The 15,166-nt window shown below is 42.8% G+C and overlaps 2 protein-coding genes across 2 annotated transcripts; both read left to right on the top strand.

The window, feature by feature from the left end:
• Positions 1–3,985: 3,985 nt before the first annotated feature.
• Positions 3,986–8,540, top strand: LOC129339816 (olfactory receptor 6C74-like). Its single transcript, XM_054994394.1, has 3 exons — positions 3,986–4,441; positions 6,513–6,548; positions 8,091–8,540. Exons 1-3 carry the CDS (start codon positions 3,986–3,988, stop codon positions 8,538–8,540), a joined length of 942 nt encoding a protein of 313 aa, XP_054850369.1.
• A 3,420-nt stretch (positions 8,541–11,960) lies between these two features.
• On the top strand, positions 11,961–12,911 carry LOC129338963 (olfactory receptor 49-like). The gene has a single exon (XM_054993537.1). It carries the CDS (start codon positions 11,961–11,963, stop codon positions 12,909–12,911), a length of 951 nt encoding a protein of 316 aa, XP_054849512.1.
• The last annotated feature ends 2,255 nt before the right edge of the window (positions 12,912–15,166 follow it).

Below are 15,166 nucleotides of genomic sequence, written 5' to 3'. Positions count from 1 at the left end.
CCTTTTAAGTCCATTGAAATCAAAGGACTTAGGTCTAACTTTGTTTTGAACTTCACTACTAGTTTTCCTCCCCGCAGTCCTGCCCTTGCTGCCTTAGGGAACGGAATCCTGTACTCCTTACAGTTCCCCATTTTGGGGGGAACTTGAGGAGTCATGTAATTGGGATAAAGGAGTAAAAGGAGATTGTCCCAGGGAAGCAAGAAACCCAGCACAAACTGCCTATAAAAAGGTCCAATACAGAAGAATATTGATGAAAAGGGAGGTAATGAAAGAAGCATCTTGAAGAGAAGTACAGAGGAGACAAGGAATGGAGGCTACGAAGGGCCACAAAGAGAGAGCTCAGAAAAGAGGAATTATATTGGGTTCTGGGGATAGGGGACTGGGGACACTGGCCAAGAGACAGGAGTTCAGAGTGATATACATTGTTAGCCTCCATAGTATCTTCACAACAACAAGTGAACCGGATGTGACCCAAATCAGTAGGTTTTTGAGTATCCCTAGGTGATTCTACAACACACCCAAAACATGAACAGAATATGTTTCAAAAGTGTCTATATGCCCTCCAACATGGATTTGGTTTCTGTAAAGCTAATGGTAATGGCTAATGTAAAGCTAGCTAGTGTCCCACGATGTCATGTAGTGGTTAGAGCACTAGAATAGGCTGGGAAGACGCGATTTCATATTTCAACTCTGCCATATATTTTGCAGGATTACCTTGGGACAGTCTCTCTCTCTCGGCTTAATATTCCTTACCGATCTGGAGTAAGCATAAAATGGAGGAGGGGAGTACTATATACATACCAACTTGTATTCGAAATGAAGATCATTGTAACAAATTTGAATTTTATGGAATTCTTATACTTGAGGAACTCCAAGGAATTATAGGGCTGGATCCAAATTTAAATTTAATTTAATTTAATTTAATTATATTCCACCCTCCCCGCTTTCGCAGGCTCAGGGCGGATCTTACCCAGTTTGCACTCCTACTACATTCCCTGTCAAGTACACCCTTTTCACATGTTCTTCCATGATCCCCACCATAATCTTTGTGGGTTATCTTTTATGGACCTCTCCTTTCCTTATTTTTCTTTTCACTAGAAGAAAAGTTGCTGGATCCAACCCACTGAATTTTTCTTCCTCCATTGACTCAGGGAAGTCAAAATGTAACACATCCACATTACCTTCTCATACATTTTATTTACTACTGGGTGAACTTATCACTTATCACTTTCACACAGTGAACATTTTTCACTCTCAATACAAGTAGCATGATCTGCCAGGGGTGATGTGAGATTCACGGCAGAAACCCAAATCTTAGAGGCTGGTTACACATGCAGTAAAGGTGAAGAGGGGGCCCTCCAGGGACCAAAGCCACTCCTCCCCCCATGTATGCTGACAAACCCATTTCTCCTCCACTCACACCATTTTGAAGATGGCCACATGTTAAATATGAGTTGTTTTTCCCAACCCACCTTGTGTTAAGCACATGTGTAATTAGACTTTTACAGATTTGCATGGGTTCCTTGATGGAGTCACTAACTCTTGCAAAAATTTTCAGAAAATATACATAGTACATCTTAACAGGAAAACTCATAAAGAAGGAATCAAACGGGAGCCAAGATTTGCTTTTTAAAAACATTTGCCTCTCATTCAGATTCCAGAACTATGTCCACAGAGAAATTCACAAGAAACATGAGTCATGCCCCAGAGACTAAAGTTGCATAGTATGAAGTTAGTTAAGCAGACACTTAATGACTTATATGCTCCCTGGGGAAGTAGAGCTTGTTGCCCCTATGTACCATCAGAAGTGAAGAGCTGGCACTTAACAAATGATATATGCCTGTGCATTGGACAACGATGTATGTTCATATTCCTAACAGAGGTTGAGTCCATGCCCAGTCCCAGACCAAAAAGATGGAGGCATGCATCCAGTCTATTTGAAGATGGAAAATTTGATGAGATAACATTTCAGAATTTGTTGCTTTGTGAGCCCAAGAAAGTGAAAAATCTTCTGAGTGACACTAATGCTTGGAAAATATGCTTTGAGAACATACCTGCTACAAGCTTTTAAACTTTTTTGCTCGGATAGCAGAAAAGCGTAAACATCATTGGAGTTGATCAAGGAGCTTGCACTACATCTGTAGAATAGCCCAGAAAGGTAGAAAAGCAACCTGAATGCCCTTCAGTCTATGTGAATCATAAATGGTAAGTATTTTGCTAGAAATTCTCAGATACAATGAAAATGAACTCATTTAAATCAAAAGTTTTATGCTTGGGGAACCAACGGGCAAATACTCTCTGCATCATTTAGAGCACGGACATCTCTTTGTGGTAAAATACACAAAAGCTGCAGCTTCCAACCTGGACAATATTAGAGAAATGCTTCTTCCTGAGCTTTTCCTTCTGTCATTTAGTCCGGCCCCCAAAACTAAATCCCTATGGTGTGGGTTGTGCTTGAAGATATTCCCGCATACTTTGCCTGCCCTGATTGAAATAAGGAACATCCACATGTAGAAAGGGGTTTATGTATTGAGAGATGATAGCGTTGCATTTCTGGGTGTGCCTTTGTATTTGTATTCCAATACCCTTTAAAATGGGGAGGAGACATAGCAAAACTTTCATAAAGTCTGAATAAAGCACTTTCTATCCACTGTCAATGCACATTAGTGATGGTTTGTCAGTGGATTTCCCCATTTCATACAGTAAAATACAGTTGCAATTAAAGTGGATTGAAAGCGCATTATCCAGCGTGTGTGAAAGCAGCTTCAGCGGTAACATTTCCAAGGATGTGAAAGACTTCCAACAAGGCTGATTCCTCACACTTTGGATAATACACTTACAATCCTCTTTAGAGATCATTTGGAATGGATTTTTGTGTGTGTGGAACAAAAAATCCACCTCAAACGATTGATAAAGTGCATTGAAAGTGCATTACCCAACGTGTGCGGAATCAGCCTAAGACTTAGAAAGCTACTGCCAGTCAGAGCGGAAGTACTGGCTTAGCTAGCCCCCAATTCCGTATAAGGCAGCAGCTTCCTGTCTGTGAAACAGCCAACCATCTGAAGAGAAATACGCTTCTCCCTCCAGCACAGCTGCTACTTGCGTGCATCTGGAGCTTTGAATTAGACTTCGCTTATGACATCCATACTATGGCTGATTCTGCACTTTGGATAATGCACCTTCAATGCTCTTTAGCTCTCGTTTTGGAAGTGGATTTTTTGTTTCACACTTGAAAAATTCAGTTCCAAATGATCTCTAAAGAGGATTGGAAGTGCATTATCCGTCAGCTAAGGTCTTGTTTGTTGATCCTGAATGCCGCCCCAACACGATGATATAGGCTAATTTGGAGGGGAGGGGCTGGTGTTTTTTGATGATCACAAACTAGTTTTAATCATTTGCTAGCAATAGTGATTTTGCTTCCAGCTTCTTGGAGGTTTTTTTTTTTCCTTTACAGATTCTACGCACACTGCGGGGGATAAGGAAGCTAATCAGAGTTACTGAGATTTAATGAGTTCTTACAAACCAGTCTTTATTTAATAAAGCTGCTTTAATCTACATATCATCATTCTGGAGTGCTGGGGCAAACAGAGACTTTCTTGTTGGAACCAGCTTGGTGTAAGAGAGGCACTAGATAAAGCCAACAATAAGTAAAGTAAGTAAAGTAAGTAAAAGTTTCATATATGCCTAGATGTGGATTGGGATGTGCTTTTGGATCAGCATAGCAATGCTCATCTATGCACCATTGAAATGGATGAAAATGTACAACATCTTCATCTAAGGCCACTCGGCACATAGTGGAATGAGTGGGCTGAACGAGGACAAATTTGTTCCATTCATGATTTGTCCTTGTATGTTTTTAATTGTGTTTCGAATGACATGTTGAACTTCAAGAAGAAAAGACTAATAGCAACAGAATTAAAAATGAATGTCAAAATTCAGTGCAATATGTTGACTTCCCTCTCTTATTTTTAGGAAGCTGCCAAATATGTCAAACCAGACCACCGTTAGGGAATTCGTTCTCCTGGGTCTGTCTGATGACCCCGGCCTTGAAATCCTGATATTACTCTTGCTTTTCAGCACATACCTGATGACCGTCATGGGAAATGCGGTGATTATTACAATCACACTGGTGGATCACCGTCTCTACACCCCAATGTATTTCTTCCTCCGTCATGTTGCATTTGTAGATATCGGGTACACCACTACCATCCTTCCCAACACATTAATCAACATGGCTTTGGGACAAAGGACAATTTCATTACCTGGTTGTTTCATGCAGTTCTTTATGCACTTTGGATTGGGTAGCACAGCATCCTATTTACTGGCTTTAATGGCCTTTGACAGATATCTGGCCATCTGCAAGCCTCTTCACTATTCATCCATAATGAATGGGCAAATCTGCTCTTTGCTGGTGCTTTGCTGTTGGATTGTAGGTTTTCTGGTAATTCTAGGTATGACAATTAGGGATGTGCATTTCGGCATTCAGAATGCCGAAAGAATGCCGAAACAAAAGTGTTTCGGCTTCTTTCGGGGAATGCCGAAACGTTTCGGGGAATGCCGAAACGTTTCGGGTAGCCGAAAGAAAAAAGCCGAAACGTTTCGGGATTCTTTCGGCTTTCTTTCGGCTTTTCAATGGGAAAATGCCTCCGTCTTCCCGGACGTCTGGGGGAGGCATTTTCCCACCGAATAAGCCCAAAATTGGTGGGGACCTTCCTCTAACCCTTCTCTAACAACCACCCAAGTTTCAGACAGATTGGACTTTGGGGGGCCATGTTATGGCCCCCCAAAGCAGGTCCCCCCATCCTCCCGTAAGAAAGCGAAGGAGCAGCATATTGTTAGCATGCTGCTGCTAATCTTCTTCATTATTTCCTATGGGGAAAAAATGAAGAGGCAGGCTTCCTTTGCCAGGGGTGGCATTTTGCATGCAAAATGCCCCCTCACCCTCAGGGGCCCTTCTCCCACCCCTCCTCCCACCCCCCACCAAGGCTCAGCCTGCTCCCACTTGGGGGGGGCCATTTCATGGCCTCCCCAAGTAGGTGCTCTAATCTCTACCACTGACAGCTGGGGGAGGCTTGTGTTGCCAGGGGTGGCATTTTGCATGCAAAATGCCCCCAAGCCCTCAGGGGCCCTTCTCCCACCCTTCCCCCCACCCCCCACCCAGGCTCAGACTGCTCCCACTTGGGGGGGCCATTTCATGGCCTCCCCAAGTAGGTGCTCTTTTCTCTACCACTGACAGCTGGGGAAGGCTTGTCTTGCCAGGGGTGGCATTTTGCATGCAAAATGCCCCCCAGCCCTCTGGGGCCCTTCTCTCACCCTTCCTCCCACCCCCCACCAAGGCTCAGACTGCTCCCACTTGGGGGGGGCATTTCATGGCCTCCCCAAGTAGGTCCTCTCAGCCCCTAAAGTCCACCCCTTACAGCCCCACACAAACCCAATTCCCCCCCAGCTGCCACACACAGACCCAAATCCCCACATTAGCCCCTCACAGACCCAAATCCACCCCCACCTGCCCCACACCCATAACCCCAGGAACAGGCTGGCAAAGGCCAGCCCTCTCCCTTTGTTCCCTATGCTGGGAACTTCTAAACTCTCTTTCCCTGGGCAATTCTGCACAGCCCAGGGGTGCCACAATGGTGGGCACACTTCTGAGTGCCAGCTGGTCCCTGTGAAAGAGCACCTGAACCACAGACACCCTCCCTCAAATTCCCCCACCACCTACAGAGATGGCTGGCCAGCCAGCCCCATTGTTCCCTATGATGGGAACCAACTGCACAACAAAGAATAAAACAAGAACAACACAAAATAAAGTTTTAAATTTTTTTTCTCCCTTCCAAAGTACAAGTAGTAGGCAAAGCATTATGACACATTACACCAGCAGTCCCCCACACAGAAAAATAACACAACTCACTTAACATCAGAGAATCACAAAGCATGATTCCTGTCAAAAACACTTTATTTCTTGAACAGCTTTAGGTTACACAGCAGGGGGGAACACCAAAGAGCATGGCAGCACTATCTTACACAAAAATAACACAACTCACTTAACATCAGAGAATCACAAAAACACAATTCCTGGCAAAAACACTTTATTTCTTGAACAGCTTTAGGTTACACAGTAGGAGGGCACAACAGGGCATGATAGTAATGTACTACAAAAAATGATACAACCCACTTCACCGTTTTTGACAGCAATTGTGTTTGTGTGATTCTCTGATGTGAAGTGAGTTGTGTTATTTTTGTGTAGTACACTGCTTTCCTGCTCTGTGGTTCCTTCCTACTGTGTAACCTAAAGCAGTTACAGAAATAAAGTGCTTTTGACAGCAATTTTTTGGGGTGATTCTTTAATGTGAAGTGAGTTGTGTTATTTTTGTGTAAGATACTGCTTCCATGCCCTTTGGTGTCCCCCCCCCTGCTGTGTAGCCTAAAGCTGTTCAAGAAATAAAGTGTTTTTGACAGGAATTGTGCTTTTGTGATTCTCTGATGTTAAGTGAGTTGTGTTATTTTTGTGTAAGATAGTGCTGCCATGCCCTTTGGTGTTCCCCCCTGCTGTGTAACCTAAAGCTGTTCAAGAAATAAAGTGTTTTTGACAGGAATCGTGTTTTGTGATTCTCTGATGTTAAGTGAGTTTTGTTTTAATTTTTCTGTGTGGGGGACTGCTGGTGTAATGTGTCATAATGCTTTGCCTACTTGTACTTTGGAAGGGAGAAAATAATTTTTTTAAAACTTTATTTTGTGTTGTTCTTGTTTTATTCTTTGTTGTGCAGTTGGTTCCCATCATAGGGAACAATGGGGCTGGCTGGCCAGCCATCTCTGTAGGTGGTGGGGGAATTTGAGGGAGGGTGTCTGTGGTTCAGGTGCTCTTTCACAGGGACCAGCTGGCACTCAGAAGTGTGCCCACCATAGTGGCACCCCTGGGCTGTGCAGAATTGCCCAGGGAAAGAGAGTTTAGAAGTTCCCAGCATAGGGAACAAAGGGAGAGGGCTGGCCTTTGCCAGCCTGTTCCTGGGGTTATGGGTGTGGGGCAGGTGGGGGTGGATTTGGGTCTGTGAGGGGCTAATGTGGGGATTTGGGTCTGTGTGTGGCAGCTGGGGGGGAATTGGGTTTGTGTGGGGCTGTAAGGGGTGGACTTTAGGGGCTGAGAGGACCTACTTGGGGAGGCCATGAAATGGCCCCCCCCAAGTGGGAGCAGTCTGAGCCTTGGTGGGGGGTGGGAGGAAGGGTGGGAGAAGGGCCCCAGAGGGCTGGGGGGCATTTTGCATGCAAAATGCCACCCCTGGCAAGACAAGCCTCTCCCAGCTGTCAGTGGTAGAGATGAGAGCAGAGCACCTACTTGGGGAGGCCATGAAATGCCCCCCCAAGTGGGAGCAGGCTGAGCCTTGGTGGGGGGTGGGAGGAGGGGTAGGAGAAGGGCCCCAGAGGGCTGGGGGGCATTTTGCATGCAAAATGCCACCCCTGGCAAGACAAGCCTCTCCCAGCTGTCAGTGGTAGAGATGAGAGCAGAGCACCTACTTGGGGAGGCCATGAAATGGCCCCCCCAAGTGGGAGCAGGCTGAGCCTTGGTGGGGGGTGGGAGGAGGGGTGGGAGAAGGGCCCCTGAGGGTAAGGGGGCATTTTGCATGCAAAATGCCACCCCTGGCAAAGGAAGCCTGCCTCTTCATTTTTTCCCCATAGGAAATAATGAAGAAAGATTAGCAGCAGCATGCTAACAATATGCTGCTCCTTCGCTTTCTTATGGGAGGATGGGGGGACCTGCTTTGGGGGGCCATAACATGGCCCCCCAAAGTCCAATCTGTCTGAAACTTGGGTGGTTGTTAGAGAAGGGTTAGAGGAAGTTCCCCACCAATTTTGGGCTTATTCGGTGGGAAAATGCCTCCTCCAGGCGTCCTGGAAGACGGAGGCATTTTCCCTTAGAAAAAAGCCGAAAGAATGCCGAAATAATGCCGAAAGAATCCCGAAAGCCGAAAGCCGAAAGAGATTCTTGTTTCGGCTTTCGGCTTTAACGATAGAGAATCTTCTTTCGGCTTTCTACTTTCGGCTATAGCCGAAAATTTTTGGCTTGCACACCCCTAATGACAATGCCATTATTTCAGATGCCGTTTTGTGGCCCAAATATCATCGACCATTTTTTCTGTGACAATGAACCTTTAATCAAACTTGTTTGTGCCGACACCGCTCTGCTAGAACGCATCGATTTCATTATTGCTGCACTGACTCTCACTGGGACTTTGCTTGTAAACCTTGTGTCCTATATCCATATTATTTCTAGTGTCATGCGCATCCCGTCAACTACAGGAAGGCAGAAGACCTTCTCTACTTGTTCCTCCCACCTCATTGTGGTCTCCATCACTTATGGCAGTTGCATTTTCTTGTATGTAAAGCCAAACAACACCAGTAAATTTGATTTTGGCAAGTTGGTGGCTGTACTTAATACCATTGTATCGCCTCTTCTGATCCCATTTGTATTTTGCCTAAGGAACAAACAAGTGAAGGATGCTTTAAAAGGAGCATTTAGGCAAGGTGTAGTTTTCCAAAAACACTAGATAAGTAAAGTCCAACATCAACATGATAATTAAACACTACTTGTGGGGAGTTCCTTTATATTATCAACACATATTGCCAACCAAGTTACCGATTAATGTCTTTTAATACTGATGTTTGGTGTTCTCTGACCTGCTGGTAACATTGAAATTACTTTTTTTAGAACCCGTGATACAGTTTTGACTTATTGTGCATTTGTAAAAAAAGAAAAAAAAGAATGATTTAATATAAAATTTGAACCAATTTAACTCCAAATTTCTTTTCAACATGAAATGTTGAGAAACTGGTAAAAATAATAATTACAAATGCAATTCTGGATGTGAATTATTGCATTTATAATTAGGATCTGTTGAATGGATTTTGCTAACGTTGGGGCTATTTTTCGTCAACCGAATATTATCATTCATTCGTGAAAGCTCTTTGCACTAGAACACAGTGCCACCATTAGTGGAACAGATCTATGACATCCAAGCCTAGATTTAAATATATGTATATTATTGGTGGAGTTTTTTAATATTTATCTGCTACTTTTAAATACAAGTGTTCTCTAAATGATTTAGTACAGTTATGAAAATATTTTGGTGTAGTGGTTAAGAGAGCTAGGACTCTTATCTGTAGAGGTGGGTTTGATTCCCCACTCCTCCACTTGAAACCAGCTCGATGACCTTGGGTCAGTCACAGCTCTTCCAGAGCTCCCTCGGCCCCATCCACCTCTCAGGGTGATTGTTCTGGGGATAATGACATACTTTGTAAACCTCTCTGGGTGGGTGTTAAGTTGTCCTGAAGTGTGGTATATAAATTGAATGTTATTATTATATCTTAGCATGTTAAAGCTAATGTGAAGATCAAAGGAACACCTTTTCACAAAAAGAGCTGTACCCAGGTATGATTGGATGGATGCCATTTCTTGCCTCCCTTCCTGTGGAGGGATGGCAAAGCAATCAAACTTGGAAGTAGTCATGCCAAACTTGTGCTGTCTGGAATCTGTTTGGGGGTAGAATCTGGGAGGGGAAAGCATAGAGATTTGTTCAGTTTTTAGAGTATTGGGGGGGGGTGTTAGTGGTCAGACTGGCCCTCACAATATTATGAAAGCTTATGGAAGTTGCTATGCCATAAGCCCTTCTCTGAATGTGTTTCAAACCCAAAATACTGCCCCAGCAGGAAGAAATATATAATCTAGATCCTGGTTTGGAAATGGAACATGCTAGCATGTGAGATGTCAGGTGAGGCCAGCTCTAAGTCCCTACGCCCCAGAGTTGTGCATAGATCCTAAGACAAACGAATCCTCCCAGAATTCCTGAATTAATCACCACAACACACCCTACCAATCTTCCCTGATCCACTCCCCTATTCTTGGCGATTCAGGGCTCTGATGGCCTTACCAACCCATGCTTCACAGGTCATCAATCATCATTAATAACTTTAGTTCCTCCCGGGAAGACATTTTTCAAACCTTCCCAGTTCATTGTCTTGTCCTGGAGACAGTTTCTCAGTCCTTTGTCCCACCATGGGAACAACCATTAAGTCATTGTTTTGGGGCAGAAGGTTCAATCTTGCTGCTGGGTACATTCCACAGTATATTCAGACTACCCCTCTACCATAGATATGTGCATGCCTGCAGATTCAGCATCCACCCTCAGATTTCCATTTGTGCTCTTCTGCATTGACACACTGGTAGCTCAATGCTTTCTCTCTCCCGGATGCCCTCTTCTGGATGGTAATTATCATCAGTCCTTCAAACTCCATCTAATTTCCACTACAGCTGTTTTGTTAGCTCTCAGTGCTTGTTGTGTGTATTGTTGCATGTTGTTGATCTTTATTATTTCAATAAAACCCTCATTTTTGATCAAAACATCTATCTGTTCATTGAAAGATTTCTATAACCGGGACAATCCTTGTATACGTAAGTGAAGATACTGAAGTTAACTGCCTCTCGCTGCCTCTCCTTGCAAGCTAATTCCTCCACCTCTTAAGTAAACCTCGTCATTGACTAATTGGGGTGAGGAAGCAGGCCCAATAATATCATTGCTGGATCTTCACCCAGAAGTGACATCAAATATTAGCAACGATGTCCCTTCATTTTCTTCTTACTGCTTACTGGGTTGAGGGCACTATCATCAGATGGCACTGACAACCCTACTTGGAAGCTTCGACTCAGCCATAAATTTTGGGCGGATAACCTTGGGACAGCCACTCCATCTTGGTTTAGTATTCCTTTCAAGTCTGGTGGAAGCATAAAATGGAGGAGGGGAGTACCATATACAGTCACTAAAAATACCATATATGGTGTGTATGTACGTGTGTAAAAAGCAGATTTATAGGCTAAGGGTATTTTTTACCAGTTTTGACAGGTGACCAGCTGTGCTCTTTGTTGGCTGGGGAAGCCCTTGCCACTATGGTACACCCTGAAAACTTCTAGATTAAATGACTGCAATGCAATTTACTTGGGGCCACCCTTGAAGATTATTCAGAAGCTCCAGTTGGTACAGAATGCTGCAGCTAGAATGTTGACTAGAACAGGCCTGAGGAACATATCCCTCTAGTCCTGCTCCATCTACACTGGCTTCTGGGATCAGTTCAAGTGGCTGGTATTGATTTTTAAAGCCCTTAAAAATGTGGGACCAGCATACCTGAAGAACCACCTCCCCCCATATGAACCTTCCCATCCACTCCAGTCACCTTCAAAAGTCCGGCTTTAAGTGCCCCCACTATCTGAGGATAGATTGGCAGCAACCAGCAAAAAGGCTTTCTCAGTCATGGCGCAAAACTTTCGAATTCACTCCCTCATCTATCTCCCTGTGTCATTGTCTTGAAATGTTTTAGGATTTTGGTGTACGCTGTCTCGGGGACACTATTTGGGTGGAACAGGAACACAGAAATGTTTTAAATAAAATAAAATAAAATAAAATAAACTTTTTGCTGGTGGAAGGATGGGAGACCAGTATGGAAGTTTAATAAAATATGTCATTTTTTGAAGAACTGATTGCAGTAGCTTCTTCCCTTCCCCATACACCTCTTTAATGAATTTGTCATACTTTTTAACCAATTAATCTCAGTGGAAATTACCTCAAGAGGCAAAATGTGAATACAATGATAAATATTATAGCAGTCATTTAAAAAAAGAGTGAAGACATTTAATGAACAGCTTCAACATTTCCCTTTCCTTCTCTTTCCCTTTCCCTCTTCCTCTTCCTTTCTTTCTGTGTAAATCTGTATGGAATCTAACAATTGTTGAATTCAGCAATACTCAAAATAAATGCAATGGTCTTCTGAGCCATTTTCAAAAGGTTTCTTCTTGGTGGCTGGCATCTCTGAGTTTCATATAGTATCCCAGGAAAGATTCTGCAGGGTTAGATAATAATGGCTGGGACGATCCTTCAAAAGATTTTTCCCAGCAGTTGATTTACAAATGAAGAGCTTCCATGGAGAACAAGACTGCGTTTGTATCTGAGTTTATCCTTGTGGGCTTCACTGACATCCGATGGCTGCAGATCCTCCTCTTCCTGATTCTTCTCATCACCTACCTCTTGACTCTGTTGGGGAACATCGTGATAATTTCCATCACCTTGGTTGACCATCGCCTCCAGACGCCCATGTACTTTTTCCTCAGAAACTTCTCTCTTTTGGAAATCAGCTTCACCTCTTCCTCTATTCCAAAGGTTTTGTTCAACTTGGCTTCTGGCAGCAACACAATTTCTCTTGCAGGATGTTTTGCACAATCATTTTTCTATTTCATTGTGGGCACTGCCGAATTCTTCCTTCTGGCCACCATGTCCTTTGACCGGTATGTTGCCATCTGTAATCCCCTTCGCTACATGACCATCATGAATGGCCGATTCTGCATCCAGTTAGTGCTGGGTTCCTGGATTATCAGTTTCCTGTACCTTATAGTCCCTCTTGTGTTGTTGTTTCGTTTGCCCTTCTGTGGTCCAAACATCATCAATCACTTCTTCTGTGACAACGTACCGCTAATCAAACTGGCCTGCACAAACACCACATTCCTAGAACTGCTAGATTTTTTCCTGGCCACATTTAGTGTACTGGGAACTTTAACTGTTACCATTGTTTCCTATGTTAAAATAATTTCAGCCATCATGCGCATCCCTTCTACATCGGGGAGGCAAAAAGCCTTCTCCACTTGTGCTTCCCACATCACCGTAGTCTTCATCACCTACGGGAGCTGCATTTTCATGTATGTCAAGCCAGCACAGAGTGGAGGTTTGGATTTCAGTAAGACCGTGGGTGTTCTGAATAACATTGTGTCTCCTTTGCTCAACCCATTCATCTACAGCCTAAGGAACAAGCAGGTCAAAGAAGCCTTGAAGGATGTGGTTGGGCAGAGAAGAATGTTTTCTAGAATTACCAAAAGATGACTGTTGTGAGTTGATGGCACATATGTACATTAAGGCACCACTAGGCTCCAGTTTATTTAAGAGAAAAGAAATTTCAGAGGGATTGCCATGTTAGTTTGTCGCAACAAAAATAAGCATGATATTATGGTTCCATTGATATCTATAAAGTTGTTGTGAAATACTCAGTACAACTTACAAAATTATGAAATAAATAAATACAGCCTTTAGACTAAAGAAAAATCGAAGGCCTTAAAGCAGTAGTAGTAAATGCATGTGCCGTTGAATGGTATAAAATGTGGTAGTTCTGTGGTCTCAGCTATGGCCACAGATGAACATGTTGATGATTGCTGAGACAGGGTGACAATACAAGTATACATTAAGGTATTGGCTATGACTAGGTGAATAATGTAGTTTTGTAGCTATTTGCCTCTAAGATGAAGGGGTGAATTCAGAGAGGAGAATTGGCAGGGCGAAGTAAGAATATTCTTCAGATATTACAGAGTACAACTTCCTTCCTTCCTTCCTTCCTTCCTTCCTTCTCTCAACAGGTAGTTATACAGATTTCACCACAACCAATGTGGAATCTCTGGATTTAGACACAGGAATGCAACCATGCTACTATGAAAACTCTTTTATGATTGTCAGGGGTATAGGTAAGGAAGCTCCTGTTGGTCATTTACCAGCACAGGGCTTCTGGAAATCATAGCCAAAATCAAATCCTGTGTCAAAATAAGGAATTGGAAAGGGTGTGTGTGTGTGCTTAAGTTTATTTGCTGCAGATGTATACATGAAAACATGAACTGTTTTCATGGCAGTAATTTTAGACATTTGGTTGGGAGATGACAACCTTACACCTGACCATCTTCTCTCCTTTCTTCTTTGTCGTACTCCCATCAGAGCAAGATGTGCACCACTCTGTCACTATCCATCTTAGCATAGATCAAGATGGATAGCCATGTTAATCTGTTTATAGCGGTAGAAAAAAGTAATGGTCCAGTAGCAGCTATAAGACCAACAAAATTTGTAGTAGGTATGAACTTTCATAAGTCACAGGTCACTCCTTCAGATAGCTGTTATCTGGTCTCTTGATACCAGATATCTGGTACCTGGTATCTGGTATTTTTTGATATCTTCTGTCTTGGTATCTGAAGAAGTGAGCTGTGACTCATGAAAACTCATACCCTACCACAAATTTCGTTAGTCTTACAGTTGCTACTGGACTCTTGCTCTTTTCTACATCTTAGCATAGGTAGAGAGTTTAGATTGTAGCTTGAGCTTTGACCGGATTGGGTTCTACTTAATTTTCTTTTAAAGAATATTTGTTAGTTATTTGATTTTTGTGTTCATATATTTTTTTTAAATATTTCATTTCTATATATAGCCCCTCCTTTCTCCACACCAAAATGGGACCTAAATGCGGGTCCTTGAAGGGCAGTAGGACTGTTTAACTGTTTGTTATTGTATACAGATGCTGTTGTATTTGTTTTTCATTGAATGTCCTTACTGTTAATCATGTTATATTTTTACTCTATGAATGTCCTGGCTGTTTATATTGAATTCACATGCAGCAAGTAACCCGCCCTGGATCTCAGTGAGAAAGATAAACAACAATAATAGTAATAATAAGTCACAAATGTGTGCTTTATTTTCCATGTGGCATATACTATGTACATCACCTTGAGTTGCTGTGAGAAAGTGGCTATATAAACATTTAAATAAATGTATACATATAAATGTGTTGTATTTAGCTAATGTTTTATCCCCTTCTAATTTTGTTGGTTTAAACTGAGCAAATACTTCCATCTTCTAATTCCACATCTTGTTATCAATGCCTTTGGTGAATAATTCAGGGACCACTTCCCTATCAGGAGCAGATCTTGGGATACGGGTGGATGGGAAGCTAAATAAAGCAATCTTGGGGTGTATTAACAAAGGCATAACATTCAAATAACTGGATGTTATTGTAGCACTATATACCCCCTTGGTTGGACCCCACTGGAGTATTGTGTGCCATTCAAGAGGTCTCATTTCAAAAAGGATGTGCAGAAATTGAAACAAGTGCAGAGGAGAGCAACAAGAATGATCAGGGGCCTGGAGACAAAAGCTCTACGAGGAAAGACTGAGGGACCTGGGAATAGATCCAGAGGATCTATTGCATCTGATGAAGAGAACTGTGATTCTCGTAAGCTTATGCTACAGTAAAATTGGTTAGTCTTAAAGGTGCTACTGGACTCTTTTCAATTTTGGACCTGGGAATGTTCCATTTGGAAAAAAGG

This window comes from Eublepharis macularius, chromosome 12, assembly GCF_028583425.1.
Source record: "Eublepharis macularius isolate TG4126 chromosome 12, MPM_Emac_v1.0, whole genome shotgun sequence".
NCBI classification, from domain to species: Eukaryota; Metazoa; Chordata; class Lepidosauria; order Squamata; family Eublepharidae; genus Eublepharis; species Eublepharis macularius.
The sequence above is the reverse complement of the archived record's forward strand: the minus strand, read 5'-3'. Positions and strand labels throughout refer to the sequence as shown.

Bases quoted from the DNA above. Each gene is read 5' to 3' on its own strand.
- LOC129339816 (XM_054994394.1), top strand. From the start codon at position 3,986: ATGTCAAACCAGACCACCGTTAGGGAATTCGTTCTCCTGGGTCTGTCT. The intron at 4,442-6,512 runs GTAATTCTAGGT...TTTTTGTGTAAG, and splicing joins GTTGGATTGTAGGTTTTCTG to ATAGTGCTGCCATGCCCTTT. The intron at 6,549-8,090 runs GTGTAACCTAAA...CCATTATTTCAG, and splicing joins CTTTGGTGTTCCCCCCTGCT to ATGCCGTTTTGTGGCCCAAA.
- LOC129338963 (XM_054993537.1), top strand. From the start codon at position 11,961: ATGGAGAACAAGACTGCGTTTGTATCTGAGTTTATCCTTGTGGGCTTC.